The sequence below is a fragment of the Schistocerca serialis genome, unplaced genomic scaffold (assembly GCF_023864345.2).
Source record: "Schistocerca serialis cubense isolate TAMUIC-IGC-003099 unplaced genomic scaffold, iqSchSeri2.2 HiC_scaffold_1363, whole genome shotgun sequence".
In the NCBI taxonomy this organism is placed as follows: Eukaryota; Metazoa; Arthropoda; class Insecta; order Orthoptera; family Acrididae; genus Schistocerca; species Schistocerca serialis.
Genome location: NW_026047584.1, coordinates 7032381 through 7059246, shown reverse-complemented (window position 1 = coordinate 7059246; position 26866 = coordinate 7032381). Strand labels below are relative to the sequence as shown.

General features: G+C 42.3%; 1 protein-coding gene across 1 annotated transcript in view; it reads right to left on the bottom strand.

Moving 5' to 3' along the window:
* The window catches only part of LOC126440396 (trichohyalin-like), a 105363-nt gene extending 79172 nt beyond the window's left edge, over nt 1-26191 (bottom strand). The window contains exons 1-2 of the mRNA XM_050090669.1: nt 26169-26191; nt 25162-25303 (exon numbers count right to left, since the gene is read on the bottom strand). Coding sequence (XP_049946626.1) covers nt 25162-25303; nt 26169-26191 — 165 coding nt within the window. The remainder of the gene's footprint in view (nt 1-25161; nt 25304-26168) is intronic.
* Between the last annotated feature and the right edge of the window lie 675 nt (nt 26192-26866).

Genomic DNA, 26866 nt, shown 5'->3' with positions numbered 1-26866 from the left:
ACATGGGGCATTTCGGTTCCCCATATGTGCCAGTTCTGTTTATTGACGAAGCCGTCCAGGTAAAAATAAGCTTCATCAGTAAACCAAATGCTGCCCACATGCATATCGCCGTCATCAATCCTGTGCACTATATCGTTAGCGAATGTCTCTCGTGCAGCAATGGTAGCGGCGCTGAGGGGTTGTCGCGTTTGAATTTTGTATGGATAGAGGTGTAAACTCTGGCGCATGAGACGATACGTGGACGCTGGCGTCATTTGGACCGCAGCTGCAACACGGCGAACGGAAACCAGAGGTCGCTGTTGGATCACCTGCTGCACTAGCTGCGCGTTGCCCTCTGTGGTTGCCGTACGCGGTCACCCTACCTTTCCAGCACGTTCATCCGTCACGTTCCAGTCCGTTGAAATCTTTCAAACAGATCCTTTATTGTATCGCTTTTCGGTCCTTTGGTTACATTAAACCTCCGTTGAAATCTTCGTCTTGTTGCAACAACACTGTGTTCTAGGCGGTGGAATTCCAACACCAGAAAAGTCCTCTGTTCTAAGGAATAAACCATGTTGTCTACAGCACACTTGCACGTTGTGAACAGCACACGCTTACAGCAGAAAGACGACGTACAGAATGGCGCACCCACAGAGGGCTTTGTCTTCTACACTCCTGGAAATGGAAAAAAGAACACATTGACACCGGTGTGTCAGACCCACCATACTTGCTCCGGACACTGCGAGAGGGCTGTACAAGCAATGATCACATGCACGGCACAGCGGACACTCCAAGAACCGCAGTGTTGGCCGTCGAATGGCGCTAGCTTCGCAGCATTTGTGCCCCGCCGCCGTCAGTGTCGGCCAGTTTGCCGTGGCATACGGAGCTCCATCGCAGTCTTTAACACTGGTAGCATGCCGCGACAGCGTGGACGTGAACCGTATGTGCAGTTGACGGACTTTGAGCGAGGGCGTGTAGTGGGCATGCGGGAGGCCGGGTGGACATACCGCCGAATTGCTCAACACGTGGGGCGTGAGGTCTCCACAGTACATCGATGTTGTCGCCAGTGGTCGGCGGAAGGTGCACGTGCCCGTCGACCTGGGACCGGACCGCAGCGACGCACGGATGCACGCCAAGACCGTAGGATCCTACGCAGTGCCGTAGGGGACCGCACCGCCACTTCCCAGCAAATTAGGGACACTGTTGCTCCTGGGGTATCGGCGAGGACCATTCGCAACCGTCTCCATGAAGCTGTGCTACGGTCCCGCACACCGTTAGGCCATCTTCCGCTCACGCCCCAACATCGTGCAGCCCGCCTCCAGTGGTGTCGCGACAGGCGTGAATGGAGGGACGAATGGAGACGTGTCGTCTTCAGCGATGAGAGTCGCTTCTGCCTTGGTGCCAATGATGGTCGTATGCGTTTTTGGCGCCGTGCAGGTGAGCGCCACAATCAGGACTGCATACGACTGAGGCACACAGGGCCAACACCCGGCATCATGGTGTGGGGAGCGATCTCCTACACTGGCCGTACACCACTGGTGATCGTCGAGGGGACACTGAATAGTGCACGGTACATCCAAACCGTCATCGAACCCATCGTTCCACACTTCCTAGACCGGCAAGGGAACTTGCTGTTCCAACAGGACAATGCACATCCTCATGTATCCCGTGCCACCCAATGTGCTCTAGAAGGTGTAAGTCAACTACCCTGGCCAGCAAGATCTCTGGATCTGTCCCCCATTGAGCATGTTTGGGACTGGATGAAGTGTCGTCTCACGCGGTCTGCACGTCCAGCACGAACGCTGGTCCAACTGAGGCGCCTGGTGGAAATGGCATGGCAAGCCGTTCCACAGGACTACATCCAGCATCTCTACGATCATCTCCATGGGAGAATAGCAGCCTGCATTGCTGCAAAAGGTGGATATACACTGTACTAGTGCCGACATTGTGCATGCTCTGTTGCCTGTGTCTATGCGCCTGTGGTTCTGTCAGTGTGATCATGTGATGTATCTGACCCCAGGAATGTGTCAATAAAGTTTCCCCTTCCTGGGACAATGAATTCATGGTGTTCTTATTTCAATTTCCAGGAGTGTATATCTTTCACATCACTTGCAGCGCCATCTGTTGTTGAAAATTGTAACTACTGTAATTTCGAAAGTTTGTCCACCTGAAAATGTACTGTTGTTCCAAGCATATTGCAACAAATGGTGCACTTCTATTGCTGCTCATTTAGTTTTTATTGCCGTTTCAAATATACCAGTCATTTTTGAAACACCGTGTGTGTGTGTGTGTGTGTGTGTGTGTGTGTGTGTGTGTGTGTGTGTGTGTGTGTTAGAGAGAAACATTCCACATGGGAAAAATATACCTAAAAACAAAGATGATGTGACTGAACGTAAGTGCTGGCAGGTCGATATACACAAAATTATAGCTTTTGCAACAAACTGTAGCCTCATCAGGAAAGATTTGTTTGGGTGTCTATCGACCTGCCGGTGCTTTCCTTCGGTAAGTCACATCATCTTTATATTTATAATCATTTACCACTCATTTTGCAAAACCTGGAATAATTAATGTAGCACAATATGGATTTATAAAAAAAAATCATAATCAGTAGATGCAACAGACACAATAATTAAATATGTTCAAGTGTTTGAGAAGAAGGGATTTGCTCAGTCCACCTTTTGTGACCTGAGCAAAGCATTTGACTGTGTAGGACATGACACACTTCTACAGAAACTCCATTTTTATGGCATCAGAGAGAACAGCCTAAAACTCGTATAGTCTTATCTCAAAAACCATAGACAAGTAGTGTGTATTGGCACAGAAAAGTCTATCGAGAAACAAACTAAGGTGGGAGTTCTGCAGGGATTTATATTGGGAGAATTTTTGCTTTTGGTAATGATCAATGACCTACCATCCTTTATACGTTACAAGAAAGTGCTATTTGCAGATGACACTACTTTCCTAAACTAAAACAATGATCTAAATAAGTTAAAAGATTCTGCTGATAATACACTCGACCAAACGTCATATTTGTTCAGGTGAAATGGGTTTGTCCTGAATGACAACAAAACCCAAAAAATGATATTTAACCCTATGGACAAAATTCCTTTTAATGATCCCTGTTATGTAAAGTTCTGGCGTGTACCTAGATGACATATTGTCCTGGAAGCAACACATAAAATACATTAGTGTTAAATCATCTGTAGTAATTTACTTATTAAGATGTCATATTAAATGTGTACCAGAAGCTTACTGTAAAAATCTTATCTTACACTTTTCAAAGTACCATGTCTTATGGGCGTATTCCCTGAGGAAAGTCGAGCCAAGTCCAGAACATATTACTTCTGCAGAAGAAACCGGTCAGTCATTACATGTTCTCAGCATAGTGCACATTGTAAGCTTTTGTTCTCTGAACGTAAAATAATGACTGTAATAAATCTGTATATATACTAAGTGTAAACGTACATGAAAAATAATCTATATGAAGTAAAACATAGAAATAATAATCATGGTCACAACAAAAGAAAGAACAATTCCTTAGATATGTCATACCGTAGATTACCAAAGCCAATCAATATCTTTGAAGTAGTGGACGACAAACTATTTAATAAGCTTCCGCAGAGGGTACAAGACCTTAGTGTGATTTTAGGAAAACATTAAATAAATGGCTTTTTGCCAACCCCTTCCATGAATTAAAAGAATTTTGTTAACTGCAACATGGAATTGCAAGCTAACAACTGACACAGCCAAACATTTCTATTTGCTAATGTAATGATTATGTTATATGTATAAAAAAGTTTATTGCTGTAACGGCCTAATGACAATAAAATTATCTTATCCAAGTGATATCTCATCTCTGTACCTGGTTTCCTGAAGTGCTACTGTGTGTCTGTTGCCCCTATTTAATATCTGTTAGTTGTTTGTTTCCCAGTCTTTATTTAAGTGTTCTTCAATCTGGCTGGCAGATATTTCTTACATTTCTTCTAAGGCCTTATGGAGAAGTTATAAGAAGCATCTATTCTTCTTGACATGATGTTCTAGGCTCTGCACAATCAGGTGTTCAATCTGTGTCACTGTTTCCCATGATGGATTGTTTGCTTCCTGGAGTACTTTTCCTTCTGGTGTTTACAATCATGTCATTGTCAAAAGAAATTTATCAAAGGGTGTTAGTGCCTTGAGAGATAATACATCTGTGATGGAATCACCAGATGGGATCCCAATGATGGCCTTTCAACCAAAACTTTACTTGAGTCTTTTGGTTGTGCATATCTGTGACTCAGCATCTCTGCTGTAGTGTTGTTGTTGTTGATGTTGTATCATCTATTATCTACAATATTTATGTATTAAATGTACTAAAAATATAGCCTTCGTCTGAAGGTTGCATTATAGTGTAAAAATTTTAAGTAATTGGTTGAGAACTTCTCAAAATGACTTCTTTGCTTTATACATTACTATAGATAGTATGTCATGGTTCTGTTATTGTTTAACATTTTTTACCCTAACTGGAAACTTAAAACAAAGCGTATATGGCTCTCTTCACACTGGTTTCTTACTATCTTCCTGACAGGAGCAAAAACGACAAGCGTTTCTGCAGCCTTCGTTGAGCGCTGGGGTTTGGGCTGCCATGTGGGTGAGCCCTGGCCTGACACCCAAGGTGTACAGGGAGTCATTGGCTTCATACGCAAGGTGAGTCAGTATGCTCGGCAGTGGTGTATTACATGTATTTATCCCTGGGCAACACTAATCACATTGTTACAATCCTCTCCATAGTAAATGGTAGTTGTTCAGTTAGAATTGGCACACTCCGGACTGCCTGCTTATTTGACTGCCTGCTTATTTGACTGCCTGCTTATTTGACTGCCTGCTTATTTGACTGCCTGCTTATTTGACTGCCTGCTTATTTGACTGCCTGCTTATTTGACTGCCTGCTTATTTGACTGCCTGCTTATTTGACTGCCTGCTTATTTGACTGCCTGCTTATTTGACTGCCTGCTTATTTGACTGCCTGCTTATTTGACTGCCTGCTTATTTGACTGCCTGCTTATTTGACTGCCTGCTTATTTGACTGCCTGCTTATTTGACTGCCTGCTTATTTGACTGCCTGCTTATTTGACTGCCTGCTTATTTGACTGCCTGCTTATTTGACTGCCTGCTTATTTGACTGCCTGCTTATTTGACTGCCTGCTTATTTGACTGCCTGCTTATTTGACTGCCTGCTTATTTGACTGCCTGCTTATTTGACTGCCTGCTTATTTGACTGCCTGCTTATTTGACTGCCTGCTTATTTGACTGCCTGCTTATTTGACTGCCTGCTTATTTGACTGCCTGCTTATTTGACTGCCTGCTTATTTGACTGCCTGCTTATTTGACTGCCTGCTTATTTGACTGCCTGCTTATTTGACTGCCTGCTTATTTGACTGCCTGCTTATTTGACTGCCTGCTTATTTGACTGCCTGCTTATTTGACTGCCTGCATCCTTTCTCATCATAAATACTGGGAACCAAGGGTACAAATGACTGCTGACTGCCATGCCTGACACCTCTTTGAGCAGTTGTCTCTTCTGGTCTGCCAGTCAGGCATGAGATACATTTTCTATGTGACGGTTTTTTGTATTTGTCAGCAAGCCTTACACGTTACCTCTATACCGACAACAGGTGGTAAGTGCCACATCACGAGGTCGACAGTAGCTAGTCACCCAGTGGCAGTAGGTTGTGCCTGCTTGGTCGTGCAGAGGTCTTACACCTATTTCCTGTGGCCTTGTGAACTAGTTTCTCTATTTGTGAGATAAGTGTTGAAGGCTGTACAAAAAATTCCTGTAGTTAGCCTTCAGTTAAAGTGAGAAACCACTGTGCAGGACTTTGGTTTATACATGTACAGAGTTTTGGGGACTCAATCTGTATCAGACCTAATATTGTTTTCTATCGGTAATTTTTTCCACAACCTGTTTTAATTAAAAACAGGAAATCAGCAAAACGTGTGTAACTGGAATAAAAGAAATTTAATTTCTCAGTGTGAACAGATTTTTATTGAAGTACAAACATGAAAATACCTGTTAATTCCACAATGTGGAAGGAGTGCAGGGTGTGGAAATTAATCATGGGGCAGTACATGTGGCAACAGAAATCTGCAGGACAGCGGAGGTGTAGCACAAGCAGGGTGGGGAGACTGGCAGCCCTTGGCTTATGATGCAAAGTCTGGAGTGAATTACTGCTGCCATTATCCAGCAGTCAGATGCCCTCATTGCTGAAGACTGACAAGTTGTTGTGGGAGCTGGTTAAGGAGTTCAGATAGAGAGGCAGACCTGTGAAGGATGTGCAGTGCTGTCTGTGTACTTCTACCATTCTTTGACAAATTTACATTCCCCTGAACTCACTCTGCTGTCAGAAAATGGACTATATGTCTATGCTTTTCTTTCAAGGCTTCCATTTTAGTTTCCACAGTGCAGTGAACAGTCAAGACACGTGTGCACACACTGGGTCTACACCCATGTCATTGTAATGGAGAGTTTCCCCCTGCGGGTCCAGTGTAAGAATAGGCCCGAGGTATTCCCGCCTGTCGTAAGAGGCGACTAAAAGGGGTTTCTACCATTTCAGCCTTCCATGTGATGGTCCCCCTTGGGGTTTGACCTCCATTTTTCAAAATTCTACAGAAGTACGAGCCTTTTGGGGAAGGACGCCTTATGTGGTGTATCACTGATCCTCGGTGGTGCTGATGATGATGATCCTCGGTGGTGGTGGTGATGATGATGATGATGATGATGATGATGATGATGATTAGTGTTTTAGGGCACACAACAGCGAGGTTATCAGCGCCCGCTGATCCTCGGTGCACTAAGACCTTGGCACTCAGCATTGTAGCGGCGTTGTAACCACACCCACTATTCCTCAAATTGGGTCTAAACGCCTGATGGGTTGCACAAGTTATACCCATAGTGCGTCTCCATCTGCACCTACAATCATGATTCACCTTTCATGGCACCCAAAATCCAGCACAGTAGCCAGCCCGTTGACGTGGGGTCGTCATGTGCCCTCTAGGTTGTAGCCCCCTGACAACACAGGGATCGTACTGACGATACCTGAGCTGCACCCTCTCCAAGTTGGCCAAGGAGTAGATGCCCGTCTCCTTGGGGCATCGGGACTCCCAGCAATGGTCATCCAGCCAGGTGGCCCTTGCTGAGGCTGGGTGGCGCCCATGGGGAGAGCCCCTGGTCAGAGTGGGTGGTATTGGGGTGGAAGTTTCGCAGATGCACAGTAAACATGTATCAGTTTGCTCTGCGGCCGAGTTTTTTAAAAAGAAAGGTACTGTCTCTAGTTCTTCTTCTCCTGCCCTTTCCCCCTTGGCCACACCCTGGGAAGAAGGATAGGCCCACCGGCTTGGGGCGAAGTACATCCCCCGCTATTTAGTCTGTTCTCAGACCGATGGGTTGACGTTCGCCACCTCCAAGCCCATGTTCTTTGTCCAGCACATCGGGGACATCTTCAGTAAAATGCGTTCGAGGTCCGTTCTTATAAAGACCGCCTCCGCCACACAGTTGGCTGCGCTCCAGGCGTGCGACCGACTAGGGGACATCAAAGTGTCTATTGGTCCGCATCCGGCACTGAATAGGACGCAGGGGGTTATTTTTCATCGAGACCTCCTGCTGCAATCTGATGAGGACCTCAGGGCCAACCTGGAGCGCTGAGGCAAGCATTTCGTCCGGCGAGTCCAGCGCGGCCCCAAAGACCATCGCATCGACACCGGGGCCTTTATCCTCGCCTTTGAGGAGGACGTTCTCCCGGAGAAGGTAAAGGTTATGAGCTACCGGTGTGACGTGCGACCTTACGTCCCGCCTCCTATGCACTGCTTCCGGTATTTGTGCTTTGGGCACATGTCGTCACGGTGTGAGGCTGAGCCCCTTTGTGGTGATTGTGGACATCCTCTTCGTGAGGAACATACATGCACCCCACCACCTCGGTGTGTTAATTGTCCTGGCATCCACTTGCCTAGATCTTTAGACTGCCCTGTGTATCAGATGGAGAAAAAGATTCAAGAATGCAAAACTTTGGATCATCTCTTGTTCTGAGGCCAGGAAGAAGTATGTCCACTTCCATCCCGTGACGTTGACAACTTCGTTTGCCTCAGTCATGTCCACTCCTTCCACAGTATCCTCACCCCTATCCTGTCCCCCCTCCACCTCCTCCCCACATCCGGGGTCTATGCCTCCGCCTCCCAAATCCCTCCCTTCCAAGTCCTCCTCCACGATGACCTCTGCCCTCTCTGCTCCAGGGGCCACCCTTCCTCCTCCTCCTCCTCCTCCTCCTCCTCCTCCTCCTCCTCCTCCTCCTCCTCCTCCCCCCACCCCCCCGCCGCCTGAGAAGCGATCCTCTTCTCAGGCCTCCATCGGGGAAACGTTCCGGACCTTGGCTTCCGAGGTCTGGCATTCCAAAACGGACCCTGCTCGTGAGGCCCTTCTTCGGTCCAGCCCACCATCCCCGTGCCTCATCGGACTTCCAAGAATGCCTCCAAGAAGAAGTCTCTATCACCCTCTCCACCCCGGCGCGTGTCGTCTGACACTCCATCTGTTAGTTGCTGCTTCCGGCCGTCCTCGGTCTCGCCGGGACACTCTACTGCCAGGCACTCAGCTGGCCTCTCGTCAGCGAATGATGCTGTACCTCCTACGCAACCCGGGACAGCGGCCGCAGCTGGCGATGACTCGATGGAACAGGATCTGCCTCCCGCCGGTTGTAGTGTTGTTCCCTCGAAACCTGGCCCTCCGCGGCCGTCGAGATGACTAGCCCTTCCCCCGTTTCGTTCCCCATTTTTGCTGACTAGCGAGGGCTTTGTTACATTGGAACATAAGAGGTATTTGATCTAATCGGGAGGAGTTACAACTGCTCCTCTGCCTGCACTGTCCGCTCGTCCTTGGTCTCCAGGAAACCAAGTTGCGCCCAACTGACCGTATTGCTTTTACGCACTATACCTCGGAGTGGTATGACATCACCCCTGTGGACGGTATTCCAGCTCATGGTGGGGTTATGTTGCTCGTTTGGGACGATGTCTATTACCATCCCATCCCTTTGACCACCCCACTCCAATCAATAGCTGTCCATATTACTCTTTCTGCCTTTCTTTTTTCTGTTTGTACCATCTACACTCCATTGTCATCCGCAGTTAGTCAGGCTGACATGATGCACCTGATTGTTCAGCTTCCTCCGCCGTTTTTATTGTTTGGCGACTTCAATGCCCATCATTCCCTTTGGGGCTCTCCTGCATCCTGTCAAAGAGGCTCCCTCTTGGCAGATGTCTTCAACCATCTCAATCTTGTCTGCCTCAACACTGGCGCCACGACTTTCCTCTCGGACTCTACTCATACCTACTCCCACATGGACCTTTCGATCTGTTCTACCACTCTTGCCTGTCGGTTGGAGTGGTATGTCCTTTCTGACACATTCGAGCGACCACTTCCCCTGTGTCGTTCGTCTCCTGCACCACATCCCATCCGCACGTCCTTCGAGCTGGAACATACCGAAAGCTGACTGGGGACTTTACTCCTCCCTGGCGACCTTCCTGGACCACGATTTTCTCAGTTGTGACAGTCAGATCGAATACCTCATGGCTGTCAACATCAATGCTGCAGAACGTTCCATTCCTCGTACTACCTCGTCTTCACATCGTGTTTCCGTCTCCTGGTGGAATGAGGCTTGTAGAGACACTATTCGTGCTCGACGACGTGCTTCACGCACCTTTCGCCGCCATCCTACGTTGGCGTTTTCTATTGGATACAAACGACTCCGAGTGCAATGCCGTAGAGTCATCAAAGACAGCACAAATGCTTGTTAAGCCTCTTTGACCAGCTCCTTTAACAGTTTTACTGTCTCTTCTGTCGTTTGTGTTGACCTGCGCCGGCTGTCGGGCATTAAGGCCCACTCCTCGGTACCTGGCCTGACCTCAGGTAATGAGGTCCTTGTTGATCCTGTGGCTGTCTCCAACGCCTTTGAAAGCTTTTTCGCAAAGGTTTCAAGCTCCGCCCATTACCGCCCTGCTTTCCTTCCCAGGAAAGAGCACAAGAGGCTCGGCGACCTTCCTTCCACTCGCTGAATCTGGAAACTTATAATGCCCCCGTTACTATGCGGGAACTCGAACGTGCGCTTGCACTGTCCCGGTCCTCTGCTTCGGGGCCAGATGCCATTCACGTTCAGATGCTGGCACACCTTTCTCCGGCGGGCACAAGCTTCCTTCTTCGTACCTACAATCGCGTCTGGACCGAAGGTCAGGTCCCCATGCGTTGGCATGACACTGTCGTTGTTCCTATACCCAAACCCGGGAAGGATAGAAACCTTCCTTCTAGTTACCACACCATTTCTCTTACAAGCTGTGTCTGTAAGGTCATGAAGCGCATGGTTAATGGTCGGTTAGTCTGGATTCTTGAATCTCGAAGGCTACTTACGAATGTCCAATGTGGCTTTCGTCGCCGCCCCTCCGCTGTTGACCACCTTGTGACCTTGTTGACATTCATCATGAACATCTTTTTGTGAAGGCGCCAAACAGTAGCTGTGTTCTTCGATTTGGAGAAGGCTTATGATACCTGTTGGAGAGGAGGTATCCTCCGCACTATGCACAGGTGGGGCCTACGCGTTCACCTGCCCCTTTTTATTGATTCCTTTTTAACAGATCGAAAGTTTAGGGTACGTGTGGGTTTCGTATTGTCCGACGTCTTCCTCCAGGAGAACGGAGTGCCTCAGGGCTCCATCTTGAGCGTAGCCCTTTTTGCCATCGCGATCAATCCAATTATGGATTGCATTCCACCTAATGTCTCAGGCTCTCTCTTTGTCGATGACTTCACGATCTACTGCAGTGCCCAGAGAACATGCCTCCTGGAGCGCTGCCTTCAGCATTGTCTAGACAGCCTGTACTCATGGAGCGTGGCAAATGGATTCCGGTTCTCTGAAGAGAAGACGGTTTGCATCTACTTTTGGCGATATAAAGCGTTCCTTCCGCCATCCTTACATCTCAGTCCCGTTGTTCTCCCATTCGTGGAAACAACTAGGTTTCTAGGGCTCACATTGGACAGGAAACTTTGTTGGTCTCCGCACGTCTCTTATTTGGCGGCCCGTTGTACACGTTCCCTTAATGTCCTCAGAGTTCTTAGTGGTTAATCTTGGGGAGCGGATCGCACTGTCCTGCTTCACTTGTATCGGTCCATAGTCCGATCGAAGCTTGATTATGGGAGCCTCGTCTACTCGTCTGCTCATCCATTCCTCTTACGCCGTGTCAGCTCCATCCACCATCAGGTGTTAAGTCTTGCGACCGGAGCCTTCTACACTACTCCTGTTGAGTGTCTTTATGCTGAAGCTGCCGAATTACCATTGACCTACCGGCGCGACGTACTGCTGTGTCGGTATTCCTGCCAGCTGTTGTCAATACCCGACCAGCCCTCTTATCAGTCCTTCTTCGCCGATTCTCTCGACCATCAGTATGGGTAGTATGTGTCTGCCCTGCTGCCCCCTGAAGTCCGCTTTCGTCGCTTGCTTCGACAATTGGATTTTTCCCTCCCTACCACCTTCAGAGGGGGTGAGAGCCCGACACCACCTTGGCTCCAGGCTCCGGTTCATATTTATCTCGACCTCAGCTCACTCCTGAAGGAGGGTACTCTGGGTGCAGTGTATTGCTCACGGTTTATCGAACATCGTGCTCGACTTGCCGGTCACACCTTTATTTACACCCATGGCTCCAAACCTGACAATGGTGTCGGCTGTGCCTTTGTCGTTGGAGCTGTTACCTTTAAATACCGGCTCCTCGACCAATGTTCCAGCTTTACGGCCGAGCTTTTTGCTCTCCATCTGGCCGTTCAGTATGCCCGCCGCCACCACCATTCATCGTATGTACTCTGCTCTCATTCACTCAGTGCTCTTCAGAGCCTTGGAGCTCCATATCCGGTCCATCCCTTGGTGCAACGGATCCAGCAGTCCCTCCATTCTTTTGCTGATGATGGCTCTCCTGTTAGGTTTCTGTGGGGTCCCGGCCATGTAGGATTGCCTGGGAATGAGGCTGCTGATGCTGTGACGTTTGTGGGGTTGTTTGTAAGAGGCTTGTGTCGTTGTGGTGGGATGCTTGGTCATCCCTTCAAGGAAACAAGCTCCGGGCAGTAAAACCGCTGCCAACTGCTTGGACAACCTCCTCCAAACCATCTCGGCGAGAAGAGGTCCTTCTGACCAGGTTGCGGATTGGGCATTGCCGGTTTAGCCACCGCTACCTGCTCTCTGGTGACCCAGCCCCGCAGTGCCCTTGTGGTCAAGCATTAACAGTGCGCCATGTTTTACTGTCGTGTCCCCACTTTAGTCAGTCTCGTTTTGTCCTGTTCCTGCCATCTACTTTACCGGATATTTTAGCTGATGACGCTCGAGCAGCTGCACGTGTTCTGCGTTTTATAACGTTGACTGGCTTGTCCAAAGACATCTAACTCTTTTACTTATTTTATCTGCATCTTTGCAAGGACTTTCTGGTGTCCCCCCCTCCCCTTGAGTTTTACTAGATTCTATGTGCTCTAACAATTGTGACTGGGCACTAATGACCTCAGTAGTTGAGCGCCCTTAAACCCCACAAAAAAAAAGGTAGAGTTGGGGAGTGCAGTGCTCTAATAATGTCTGCCACACCTTCTGTGGGCAGTGGCACTACTATCCTTTCAGCAGTTTTCATTTTACATTCTCTATGTCTTTTGTTTTTGAATGCACCTGATGTGTCCACGGCCTTTCACTTTTTCTCTCTCCTTCTTCACTTATCTTGTACCAGTTTCCTTCCAATGAACTGCATGTTGCAGTATCACTGGAGTAACCAACACAGGTCTCCCACTATGTTACTGCTGCAGTGGACCCTATGTCATCTCTTGATCACTTTGGCATCTCTGTGACAGCACTCATCTTCTTCTTCACTGGCATCACTCAAATTTTTAGAGGTAGAAAGTCAATCTGACCATTCCAAAAGTGAAACTTGTGGGCTGATTTAACGGCCATGGTTTTTGAGATTGCCAAGTATGTTGGTTATGACAGAAAATAAGTCACTTCCATTACGTAATGACTGGCTAACATCCTCCTTCAATGATGCCTGAGCCTGCATTTAAAATGGTCAGTTTTCTTCTGTTTGAAAATCAAATCAAACCTTTTTTGTGTGTGTCAGTGCCACACAGTCCACCACTGTCCGCTATTTTGTTAGCCCCACACTTGGGTGCCAAATGGGCAACAGCTTCCTGTGGCAAAAGGCACAGGGAAACAACTGTTACACAGACCAGATGTGAAAAGCACAGGGTCTCTGTTCTGAGTGACACACTGGAAACCACTGTTGTGCACTAAATGCAGGAGACAGTGCTTTCTTTGAATCCACTGGATGCTATAGATAACATCCTTTAAATTGAGTGAGGACATGAAGTTTTGGAAGCATTTGAAAGCATGAGCTATTGATGAATGTTGACTACACAAAGACTAACTGTTCAGACAACACAAGACACACCCAGACTGGTTAATATAAATAAACAGGGAATTAGAGAGAGAACCTAGACTGTCCCAATGAGCACCCATTGATTTGGCTAACAGATAGTGAGCTGCCTTTTTCAGCACAAAATGGTAGAATGCATGTTACTCGTTAAGAACCTGGGGAAAACCTTTGGCAAGGGGACCAGCCACTCTGAACAGAGTAAGAAGCACAGAACACAGAAGTGAGATTTTTACTTTCAGTAACATTCAATCCAAAATTACTTATCAGGAGTGTCCGCCATTGTTCTGTGATTCAGGCAGCGCACGTGAACTGAGACTTGGAAAGATGTCAAGCTAATTCAGGCTTGGCCTCTTGGAATGTCATCACTGTGCAGCCAGTGACCATTCTTCAGTCACTTCAGATTCCATCTGTAGTGACTACGTGAGATTGAGCTGCAGCCTTGAGGCTATGTGTAAGAACAATAAAATCATTCTTATGGAATTTCTTTAACTTCAAGCTTTACTTTGAAGACTTGCAGTCTGAATCAAATGACCAGTTTGATTTCAATTCTGACCATAGGTTTAATGTGTTCCCTCAATTAGGACTATGTCTTTTTTGCTAATAATGTGATAATCATGATTTCACTTCGTGATAACAATTGTTTCATTTGCACAACTATCAAAATTTTATCCCACACCCTTTCATCAAATGTGCCAAGATATTACTTTAACATTATTATTGCTTGCTAATTGTTTTAAGCCATTTCAGTGAAATAAACCAAATCGAGATTTTTCCAATTTTTTAATTGGATAGATAAAAATCTTCTCACCAAGTGGCAGCAGAACACACACATAAGATGGTTGTAACAGGCAAGCTTTTGGAGCCAGTGGCTCCTTCTTCAGGCAGAAGGGTTCAAGGGGAAGGAAGAGGGGTTAAGGAAAAGGACTGGAGAGGTGTAGGAAGAGGGGTAGGTTTTGGTAAAGTCACCCAGAACCTGGGTCAGGGGAGACTTAGCATGTGGAATGAGAAGGAAAGACTGCATTCTGAAAACTTCCAGACTTGGAGGGGAGATCAGATTTTGGACCAAATTGTTAAAAATGTGGATAAGGGGAAAAAAGTTCGACCCTCCAGAACTTCTGAGCTGCTGAGACATGGTGGAGACACTGACAGTGGGAAAGAATCAGAAAAGGAGGCAGAGCTATTTTTACATCATAGCTTACAGGTGATCAAGTTTTCTTGTATACAAATCAAATCCCTTAAGACATACTCTCATTTTAGTCCAATTTTGGGATTCAACCAATTTCTACTTGAATCCTGTGGATTTATACTTCATGGTTCAGTGTAGATTTTGTTTAAGATGCAGAAAATTAAGATGACAGAGCAAGGTGCAAGAATCATAAATGAGCTGGCCAAAGTGGCCGTGCGGTGAAAGGCGCTGCAGTCTGGAACCGCAAGACCGCTACTGTCGCAGGTTCGAATCCTGCCTCGGACATCTACGTTTGTGATGTCCTTAGGTTAGTTAGGTTTAATTAGTTCAAAGTTCTAGGGGACTAATGACCTCAGACGTTAAGTCCCATAGTGCTCAGAGCCATTTGAACCATTTTTGAACCATAAATGAGATCATAGTTTCCACAAAGCCACACTTGTAATACCAATGTTACTACCTGATACAAGCATTCAAACATCCAACAGTTCTTAAAGCCAAATAAGGTGCTTCAGTCTGTGGAGTGGCACATGATCATGCTTAGATATAAGTAGTGGTACAGAAGGTAGACATAGAATGAACTGCAGTATGTTCTTGTAGTTGTAATTGAGCTTAATCACAGAACATAAACTTTCTCAACAGCCAAGTGGCTTTTCCCCCTATATCTAGCAGGATAGATACAAAAATGTACTGCATGAGTTCATTCTTTAAGAAGCAAATGTGCAGTTAATTCAAAAACTGATCATACTCTGGTATACCTTATGCCTGCAGGATAAATAAGGGTCTCATAACAAAATATTTTCATTCAAAACACACATGCCTTTAAATGCCATGGAATTTTGTATGTTTGTGTCAGAAACCAATGATTTAGCTAGATTCATTCAGCGTGAGTAGCATGGACAACTTCTTCCAACCCTTTTCCCTAGTAAGTTAAGCAACCAAAATATGCATAAAATTATCAGAAGTGGATTAGTATTGATTTTTTTCGTTCTTTCAAATTTCAAATACATTTGTGTTTAGAACCTATATTTGAAGTACACTGACACACAATTCACTAAATTGTGGAATGTCATACTTGCTCTAATCTCATGTATTAATGGCTGCCTCTTCTTGCTCAGAATGTCTTTGTCAAATAACTGATAACTGGTCCCTTCAATGAACCCAGGGATCCTTCTCAATTGTTAACTGAGGAAAAGCTGTCTTCATCCATTATAAATATCATCAAAGCAAAGGCACATGGAATGTCACCAAGGTTTTGGGAAATTTTTCTTTGTTTTCACTTCGGAGGTTATGATCCTCTGCCAGAATATTTATTTAGCTCTGACAATTGCTGATACAAAGCTTTTAATTTAGTATACAGTTTCTTAGCTCTTGTCAAAACACTGGACTTGCTTTTGTCATAAGCTTCCCTCAAAAGTGAATGGCAATGAGGGTGGTATGCACTGGATCGTAAACACATTGTGGCATCTGCACTTCTGATCACTCCTCTAACTTCTTTGTACGTGGCTTGCAGTCTCAGGCCCATTGTGTTACTTGACTAACATGATGCTACGTGAGAAGGAATTCAGCTAAGTATACAGACAGTCGACATTAGATGGTAAATTAATTTTTCATGTGGAAGTAGTATATTTGCATATTTGATATTTCATCTGGAAATCAACGGAATATTCATTTAGCATTCACAGTAAGGCGGAAGAGGAGCTGTGAAAGAGTAAAAATGAATGGTTCTAAAAAAGGAAAAATACCAGTGAACTAGTTTCCAAAGATGAAAGTGTTTGACGTTCCCTAATTGCAATGCCTTTGCTTGAGAGTTTTTAAGTATTTCTAGAGATCTGATCAGCAAAGAAAATCCTCAAAGAATTTGCCAGAAATCATGACCGTGTCAATGAGTTCTGGATGACAGTCATAGGAGATGAAAGAGAAAAATAACATTTGAAGAGATTTATCAAGGTCGCTCTCATTTTCTTGACATGTGGGCCAAGGCTTGGCCTGTCTTGGCTTCAGTCAGTCTTTGTCAGAACTGCTGAGTGTGGTGCAACATTTCATTTAGCATTACAGTGTGGCATTTTTCTGTCAATATGGCATTCTTCAGTTTGGCAGAATTGTGGTGTTGGCATAATGTACCATTTGCTTTTTATTTGAGGTGCAAAGAAAGTCCACAAGCCTGCTGGCTCTTTTGTACAATGATTGTCTAAAGGCTTGTGACAGTTAATCACTAAACGTGAATGATATTGACAGAGGATGAGGATAAAATTTCTCAATATCTTCTATGCAGTCACATAACTGACAGGTATCACAAATCTGCTACAGAATGAAACTGACACCATGCAGAACAAATTTAAAATTTTATTTGATGATGAAAGATTACAATGATTGACAGATCAACAAATTTTATCTGTACATTGAGAAGCACTTTGTGTTTAATTATGTATTAAAGGGTATCAGTAAAAATGATCATGTTCAAAATAATTGCTACTTTTGAGATTTACAAATTTTACATTTCTTCTCATACTCATGTTTTACAAATATTGGCATTCTCAATACAAATGTATTTGATTGTAGTAAGCTCACGAGTCAAATTTCACTTCCTATAACTTGGGGACAGGTCGAAGACTTTACTTCCTATGAGTGATCTCCTCTGACACTTACGAAACTCGTTAGATGAAGTTACACTACACTAAACAGAGGTAGCACTTCTCATTGTTGTGAAAAGTTCAAGAGGTAACATTACAGCTTGTCCCAGGTAACACCTCCATAGAAATGAATAATCAGGGTATATAGGCAGTTGATAAAGAGAAAAATTTACATAATCTTGAGCATGTACAAAATTGTACCCCAGACCATAACCCCCAGGCATAACTGCACTGTGTCGAGCATGCAAACAGGTTGGCTGCAGGCCCTCAACTAGCCTCCTCCTAACCAGTGCACAGCCAGCACTGGGACTGAGACTGAACCAGCTATCATAAAATGTAAGACCTCCACCCTGTCCTCCAATTGTGACAGTTTGCCTTCTTTTTCTTAATTTGTTGTCCTCAGTGTCAACGTACTGCTCTGTGATACGGGCTGAAAAATAAGTTGGGGCAGTACAACACTGACTGCTTTAAATAATGTAGTCAAAGAGTGCACAGTTGCATTTCACAGTAATTCCCCTTCCCCCAATAATACATAGTTACATATGACCAGTGCACTACTGTTTTAACTTTCCATAAGCCTCATTAATAGTCTGCAGGCAAACATCCACATACTGCTACAATGGTTTACTATTGAACTTCTACAAGCAGTAAAAAAGTAACCACAAACTTCACAGTTCTTCAAGAGTAGAAAAATACATATGGAGCACACACTGTCATTGTTTTAACACACAACCTAATTATGTTACTCTTATTTCAGTGATTCGTTGTTGTTGTTGTTGTTGTTGTTGTTGTTCTAACCAACACGGGTTTCTCTTCTGAAACTCGGCTGTGGACTGACTGTCTCAAGCCCACAAATTGGCCCCTTGTATACTGTCACAATAATAGGTACTGAAACTACATATTGTTTGGAGTTAAACTTATGGTAATTACAATTAAAACTTTACTCATTAAATTAACTGAACACACAAAAAAATTGTTCTTTTTAACTGTTTTGTCTACTGCAAGAGTTTGACTGAATTAATTGTTTAAGTTACAAAATTAACAAATATAGTTACGCAAACAATTCTTTTGGCAATGCTGTTAATTACTTTGGTATTAATTAAGGGCTCATTTTGCTAATATGTTTTCAAATAGATCCTTTAAAAATACTATTATTTGTTCCCCCAAATCTTTATAATTAGTCCAGAATGTATATTTGTTTATACTTCAACAATAAAATTTGTTACAAAACAATTACTAATTCACCCTACAACAAAAGATACTAACTAGGAATAGTCAAAATAAATTAGAAAATCAATTACATACATAGAATTAATCACAAAATTAGATCCTGTGTTATATTCTTTAAAACTGAGGGCCAACCTTTCTCTTCTATGAAAATGCAGATTATATTCGTGTATGTTATTGGTAATTAGTTAAAAGTGAGAAAATAAATTCTAAGGAGGCAGATGACAAAACAAGAGGGGAAATAAAAATATCCCAGTTTGCTCTGTCACATCACCCTCTCATTGGATAGACCAGATTGATATTGCAAATAGCTAACTGTAAAATTCCATGACCACAAGTGAGCACAGAAATTAGGGTTAATAATCTATACACAAAAAACAATATTACATACAAAATCTTATTAAAACTACAGAACATTTTTTGTTTCAAATTTATACATATATGAACTGGCCATATGAAAATTCCCATACAAAATATTTACGTACAGTACATTGTACAATCACACAAAATATCCACAAGTTACACTTGTACAAAAAATTATGTACCTTCACAATAAGTGTTGTCCTTTTTGGGTAGACAAGACTCAAATTTCAAAATGAATGTCACTTTATAAGTGTCCCCTCTTGCTTAACAAAAAATTAATCATCATGGCTAGGGAAAAGTTAAATTACACTGCACATTGGAGTTCAATTTTTGACAGAGTATTTCACTTCCTCAATGTTTAGTAATTTTCACAAGAACTTTCACTCTTTTAATGTGCTTTTACACAGTTTCTCACCAAGTTGTCCATGCCTTCAACAGGTCCAAGTGGCAGTTAGTAAGGACATGCACTGCTATCAGTTTCCTTGAAGGAGGTTCTCCTCTGCAACAATAAAAGAAAAAATCAAAGTACCTACTTCAGTACACTTACTTTTACTACTAAGTCTAATAAATGTTTAACAATAATGGCAAATGATAGTCATTACATCATAAATAAACACATTACATAGTTCTCAAAACATTGCAATAATTAGTACTAAAACTGACTATAGTACAAAGGTGGTGACTAGAAAAAGTAATAAAATCAGGAGCATATCACACTACAAAACATTACTGTAAGTCATAACTGTCTGAAACTGGTTAAACCTGAGATATGTGGGTGTCTCTCACATTTGCAAAATCTCACCCTAGTGTCAAAAATGGGTACATTATCTCTAGCAAAACTTAAGATGTGTGGTGACATAAATTTACTAACCATTATGTTATGAAAAAAGAATAGTCACCATCACATAACTCAGTTATAATTCAAATCAAGATTAAGGGATGGAAGTTGTACCAAATCATTGTCCCAATTCTCTACTCAGCTGTGAGTACTACTCTCATCCAAACAGAAAATGAAATCCTCACAAAAATCACAATGTTACCAAACAGTTGGCCTGTCAGACATATTCACATCAGTCTAGCACCACATCACTTTAGCATCAGCAAACTTACTGTTCTTGGTTCCAGTATTGCCGCTTTAAGCTCATAATTCCTCAGAGCAAAATTAGAACTTTTCAGATATAGTATAGATCCAATGATGCAGCATTATATGATGTGTTCCTCAGTAAAATATTGCTCTTCTGTTAAGCTCTCATTCAGAGACCAGTATCACAAATTGCAAAATATACACAGTACCCAGTGTTTAGACACTCAATACAGTTACACCACATTTGTTTGTACATAGTTAACTTTACATTAATCATGTCTGTCAGCTCCATGATTTTGCTCACCTTTCTTGCCTTGTTAACAAGTGGAGTGCATTCTCAAAAAATATTTCTACTGCAGAGACAGGATCCCTAACCATTAAGACCCTAACATTGTAAATTATTTTATTATTTCATTATTGTTTCTTCATCAAATAAACAAACATCTGCTCTGCCTTTCTTTTGCAAAATTCATTCTATGGAAAAAACACTCTAACATTTTCCTGCTGACCAGACATTGTGTGGTACTGGGGTGCAAGTCTTGCACATCTCTTGTCTGTGATTGACATATTGTGTGCAGCTGTTCTTCTCAGGACAGGTGGCTGTGTCGATCTGCACAATGCTATTTCTCTGAAGATTTTGTTCCCTCGCCCCTCGCGCCATTACAACATTCGACATTAACAGATCCTTATGCCAATTCTAACTTATTTCGCATTACTAATCAGACGAAAGTATCACTCAGAAAATCTAATATTTCACTCTATTCCAACAAATCGCTTGAGATGCTAGCCTGAAGGGTGATATACGTGTGCATACACATCTTGGTTACTCTTTGCACACACATTACTCCAGGAAACTATGTTTAAAATTGTAATTCTTTAGTATTAGAAAAGGCTGTACATGACACACTTCTGTAGGTAGATTATCTCCATATACTGACGGCAGTGAACACAACCACTTCTATTACATCCAAATTAATATTAAGAACTTAGTATTTAAGATGAATTTTTTGCATATTGCCTCTGCTGCTGCACCAATTTGCTGATTACTTCAGATGTAATTATAGTTTTCAGATAATCTGCAGCTTTTCCTCCACATATGCTGACACCTTTTATTTTGCTGTGAAGATGGTATCTGCTCTTTCGGACATGAATACCATCTTTACATAGATAAGTCTTATCGGCCAATGATCATCTTTAGTGTGGATGCACTCACATTGATCAAAATCTTATGGGAATCAGTAGATTGACTGCCGTGAGTAAAGAGTATCATGCACAGGGGCATTACAAATGTATTGTGTGGACAGAAAGTTAGAAAGTGTGGGGTCTCATGGGGAGTGTGCTAAAGGTAAGTCCCTACAGTTGCACTATCATCTGTATCTCCAGTGGCTCAGTCAGATAGAGCATCTGCCATGTAAGTAGGAGGTCCTGGGTTTGAGTCTCAGTTGGGGCACAGATTTTTCAACTGTACCCATTGATATTTATCAATGCCTGTAAGCAGGTAAAGGTCTAGATTTAATTATAATTTCAGCCTTTTATTTTCAGTTTACCTCACCTTTTTGTCTGACAGAAATTCTTTAAGCATGGTACCACTGTACAACACTAAAATATCCTACTGTACAAAATCAGTTTCTGATTCACTTGTAAGATACATATAAGATAGAAGAGTTTGACTGCCTCAAGAAACATGAAAAATGTGACACAGTCAGGGTAAGCATTATTACCACATAATGAATTCAACACAGATTGTTGAAGCCCTACTTGCTTGTATGTCTTACTTCTGGTTCAATGCACACTCCGTTCTCCTAACAAAATGAATACTACCCAAGCTCAGATACAGTTTCAAACTGTTGTGGATCAATATTCAAACATATCATTGGTGATACATGGGGTTTCAGGTCAATAATATTCTTTCACCCAAAAGTCCTGTTAGTTTTTGTGTAATCCAATCCACAAGAGTTGTCATGGGCAGTGCAAATCACTGTGAAAGGTCCATGATACACATGCACAACTTTTTAATCAAAATCATTTACTTTGCTAGATTTTTCTTTGGTTTTAATGAGGACAAGGTCACCTACTCTAAAACTAGTTGTAGTCACTCCTTTGTCATGTCTTCTCTTCCTTCTTGCTCCTTTCTTTTTCATCATCTCTTTAACTAATCTGATTTTTTCACACTGTGCTACTTCACATACCTGAGGAAAATAAACTTCTTCTCTGATGTTGCTGGGTCTCTCATTGAACATAAGCTCACATGGGGCATATCCTGTTGATTCGTTCCGTAAGTTGTTGATAAAGTTTTCAAAATGCCTGATATAACCCAAGCGGTGTGTTTCTTACTGCAATAAGCCCTGCGCAGTCCATTAATCTCTTTAATTACTCTTTCCTTCATGTTACCTTGTGCAAAATAGGTCGATATATTCACATGTTTTATTTTGTGCATTGACATAGTGTTCAAACCTCTCTGAAACAAATTGTGGACCATTGTCAGACAAAAGTGAATTTGGAACCCGTATATTGCAAAAGTAATCAGGTGTTAACATCTCAACTATAGTACTAGTATTTGCCTTCTTAATTGGATACAGTTTTACATATTTTGAAAATGTGTCAAAGACAATAAAAATTAATTTATGACCCTCTCGTAGGTGCAGGCAATGTTCCTACAAGGTCCACTCCTATAAGCTCTTTAGATTTGCTAGGAAAGACAGAATGCATTAAGCCTTTTGATGGCACACCAGTTGTCTTTACTGTGACATCTATCACACCTTTCTAGTATCTGCTTAACCCTCTCCACAATTTAAGTATTAATGTTGCCTGTATCTTAGCTACTATTTCCCTGGTCCCATAATGTCCATAACTCTCATGCTCAGGAAAGCATAACTTCCATTCCTGATCATTCAAATTTTTCCTCCTAAACAATGTATAGTATACTACTGTTTCACATTTGGCATGTTGTCTGAACTGTAATAGCGCTTAAACAACCTTAAATTTGGATTCTCTTTCAACTTCCTTCTCATTTGCTTGCAAAGTTTCCTAATAAGCTTCTCATCCTTCCCACTCTGCAAATTAAACAACCTTACTTGTCCTTCATGATTCTCTCTGTCAGTATCCTTCTTCCCTGCTGGCATCCTAAATAATGCATCAGCCACAATATCGTATTTTTCTTTCACATACCTTACCTCTATATCAAATTGCTGCAAATACAAGGCCCACCTAGTTAACCTAATGTTTCAGCCTTCACTTCTGTAGATAATTATGAGCCTTATGATCTGTATTACTGTGGTCTTATGTTCAAGTAAATAGTACTCAAACTTTTTAAATCTAAAAATATGTACCAAAGCCTCTAATTCTGGAACATAATAGCCCTTTTCATGTGACTGTGATATTCTGCTAGCAAAAGCAATAGTTTTGTGTTCTAACCCCATCTCATTAGGTGCTAATAGGAAAATTTCTACCTCCAAACCACAAAAACTTGCATCAGTACTCATACAGAAAGGCAGTGAAGAATTTTGATGTCCTCACATCTTACTATTTACTAATTCTTTCTTCACACTCTGAAATGCCTCTTCACAATCCTCTGTCCAGTTCCACACCACATTCTCTTTCAACAAATTACCAAGGCAGGGATGGTTAAATTACCAATCTCATATGAACCTTTGGTAGAAGCCAAACATAGCTTCAAGAACCTTCTTGTTATTTGGGGATGGTAAATCTGCAATAGCAGCAAGCTTTTCTGGATCAGGCTGTATACCTTCCTCGTTAATTCTGTGACCCAAAAATGAAATTTCCTTCATTACAAATTAAGATTTACTTAGTTTTAGTTTCATGCCTTCTCTATACATAGCTCTCAGTACTTCATTCAGAATCTACATTGCTTGCTACCTGTATATCTACATAGACCATTATTTCATTGGCTAATATCCCATCTAGCAGCTTGTCAATAGCTCTGATAGAAACACACACACACACACACACACACACACACACACACACACACACACACACTAAAGTTCAGACCAAATGGCAGCACATTGTTAACATTCATCTTCATCTAAAAATGCTGTACATGGCCTAAATTCCTTGGCCAAACTGATATTCCAATAGCCTCAAGTCACATCAAAAGATGACAGAAATTTATATCCATGGAACGTTTGCAAAATTTCATCTATGTTAGCTGATCTGTCACTCTCCCCTATTACAATTTCATTCAACTTCCTGGCATCCAGAACCTACCGGACACCACCATTCCTCCTCTTTACCACGACAAGTAGGTTGTTATATCTGCTGGTTGACCTTTCAATAATCCTCCATGAGACCATCTTTTGAACTGCTTTTCTCACCACTTTCTTCTTTGAAAATGGAATGATATACGGTTTCTTGAACAATGGTTCATGATCCTTAAACTTTAATTTGGACTCAAAGCGTTTTAACAAACCTGGTCTGTCTGAAAATGCCTTACAGTTGCTCAGGAGAATACCTTTGAATTCCTCTCTTTGACTATTGGTAATACCTTTAGTATCCTCAACTCTCCTTATTATCTCCAACCTTTCTCTCTCTCTCTCTCTCTCTCTCTCTCTCTCTCTCTCTCTCTCTCTCTCTCTCTTCCCCCCCCCCCCCCCCTTCCTCCTCCTGTTCTTCTGTGGTCAAAACTCTTAATGGCATATCTAATTCAGTTTCCACAGACTAGCCCACATCTTCCCAAAAATTATATTTTGTACCTACGTCTGTTGTACTTAAAACTAAACTTACCACTAGTAAAATCAATACTTACACACCATTTGCACAAAAAATTAGTTCCAAATATTACATCAATGCCGAAATTTTGAATCGCAAAGGAATTGGACTCCAACAGCTGTCCTGCCAATTCCACAGTTAATAGTACCTCTTGTTTCACACTCTTTGATAGCTTACCAAAGGCACCAATAATTTTTATTGCAGAAACAAGCATCAGTGTTGTCCCCCCAGTGTTCTTAATAGATTCAAAAAATGCCTGTGAAATGCCATTCAAGTCACTACAGGTGCCACACCCACTTTTTACTTACCATATGATCTTCATACAACAAATCCTCATTAATCCTTTCTCTGGAAAAAACTATCATCCTGCTCACCAAATTTATCAGACGCAGTCAAATGAAAGGTACCATGATCCTCATCCTCATCCTCACTACCACTCTCACACTCTAAATCTTCTTTAGGCTTAACATTATTCTCCTTTTTCTTACCTTACTTACCACATGGCCATCATTATCAATTATAAATTCAATTGCCTCAAGCTCATCACTACTGTATTTGTCATTGCTATTATCATCATCATCATCACAACTACTGTCAGAATCAGAGCCACTGTCACTTTCATTGTCCTCGAATACTTGGCTAATTAGTTAATCCTTGTTTCCAGTATTAGACCACAAATCAAAACACCTGAATTCCTTATTATCTCTTAAAAATTTAACATCCATTTTGCCACTTTGAACATCCTGAGCAACAGCAACACACTCTGTTTTATCCCTTGATTTTATTATAGTAAGTTGCTCCTCTTCTTTTATGGGATAAACATTGCTACCCACATCATCATTCAACATCTCACTAGAATTTGAAATTACACTCAACTTCCTACTATCATTCACCTTACCTTACCTTACCTTACAGCACATTTACATACAAGTGGCTCTTCATCACTACCTGCTGGAGTGTGAGCCAGAACTAGAGCATTATCTAGTTTAAATGGTTTGATCCAGAATTAGTCATCTCCATTTCTTTTACTTGAATTTCACGAACCATTTGTGTGTCAATCCTGGCTATCCTTCACCCAGCCATTCCTTGCATTCCTATTGCAATTAGTCCTGTTCATCCTATTTACCTCACATTTTCTCCCTGATTGATTGTCATCAACATTCCTCTTACTGTCTTCCACTGAGGGCTTCACCCTCTCCACTTCATCAACATACTTCAAGAAATCACTAATATTACCCCTAGGGGCAGGTGTAAGCAATTCTTTCACTTTCTGCAGCAAATTAGCTTCTAAACCCATAATTATTCTTTCACTACCTAGATCTTTGTCGAAATGTTTCAGTTTGTTTTTCCAGATCTGACAAACCTTTTTCAGTCTCCTTCAGAGAGTCAAATCTCTCTCTCCTCCAACAAATCCATTCAAAGCTCTCTGCTGCTTTCTTTTGCACGAATATTCATCTAAAAAAGCTTTCTGAAAGCTTTGCCAAGAAGTAAAACTATCAGTTACCTGAGCTGCCCATCCATAATCATCCCCTTTAAAAAATCTTCCCACAAATGAAATTTTCTTATGTCACTCCATGTTTCAGGCAATTCATTAAATTCCCAAATGAAATCCAGTGGATGCAATTCCCCATATGATTCAAAATTATTAAATTTCTTACAGTTAATAAATAAAGGACTGTTTGGGACACTACATATTCTATGATTTAGATTTTGTAGATCTTCTATCTTTTTCTCTATTTAAGCCAATTTTGAATCTACATTTTCATTTACTTTTACCACTTTTTCCTCTACCACTAATGCACACATGGCTTCTAGCTTCATTTAAAAATCATTTTTAATTTGATAGATTTGATTTTCAAGTTTAACCACATTCCAGCACAAAAATTCCTGGCTGCTTTGACTTAAACTTTATGCTGTTTTTCAGAAGCCTCCAAAAAGCTTGTGTGTCTGCTCTATACATTGACTACTCATTGTTGTTAACTTTTCCTTAGTTTTCTGCTCTATTTCCTTTAGTTTTTCATCACAATCTTTCACTACTGCCCAACTATCTTATTTAATTTTGAAAGATTAGAGCTGACTATCTAATCTCATTTTCCTTTCTTCAATTGATCCTTTAAGATAACCATGTCAGTTACAATGCTATCAGTGTTCTTTTCCACCCTGCTTATGTCTTCTTTCATACACGAACTACTCAAACTACTC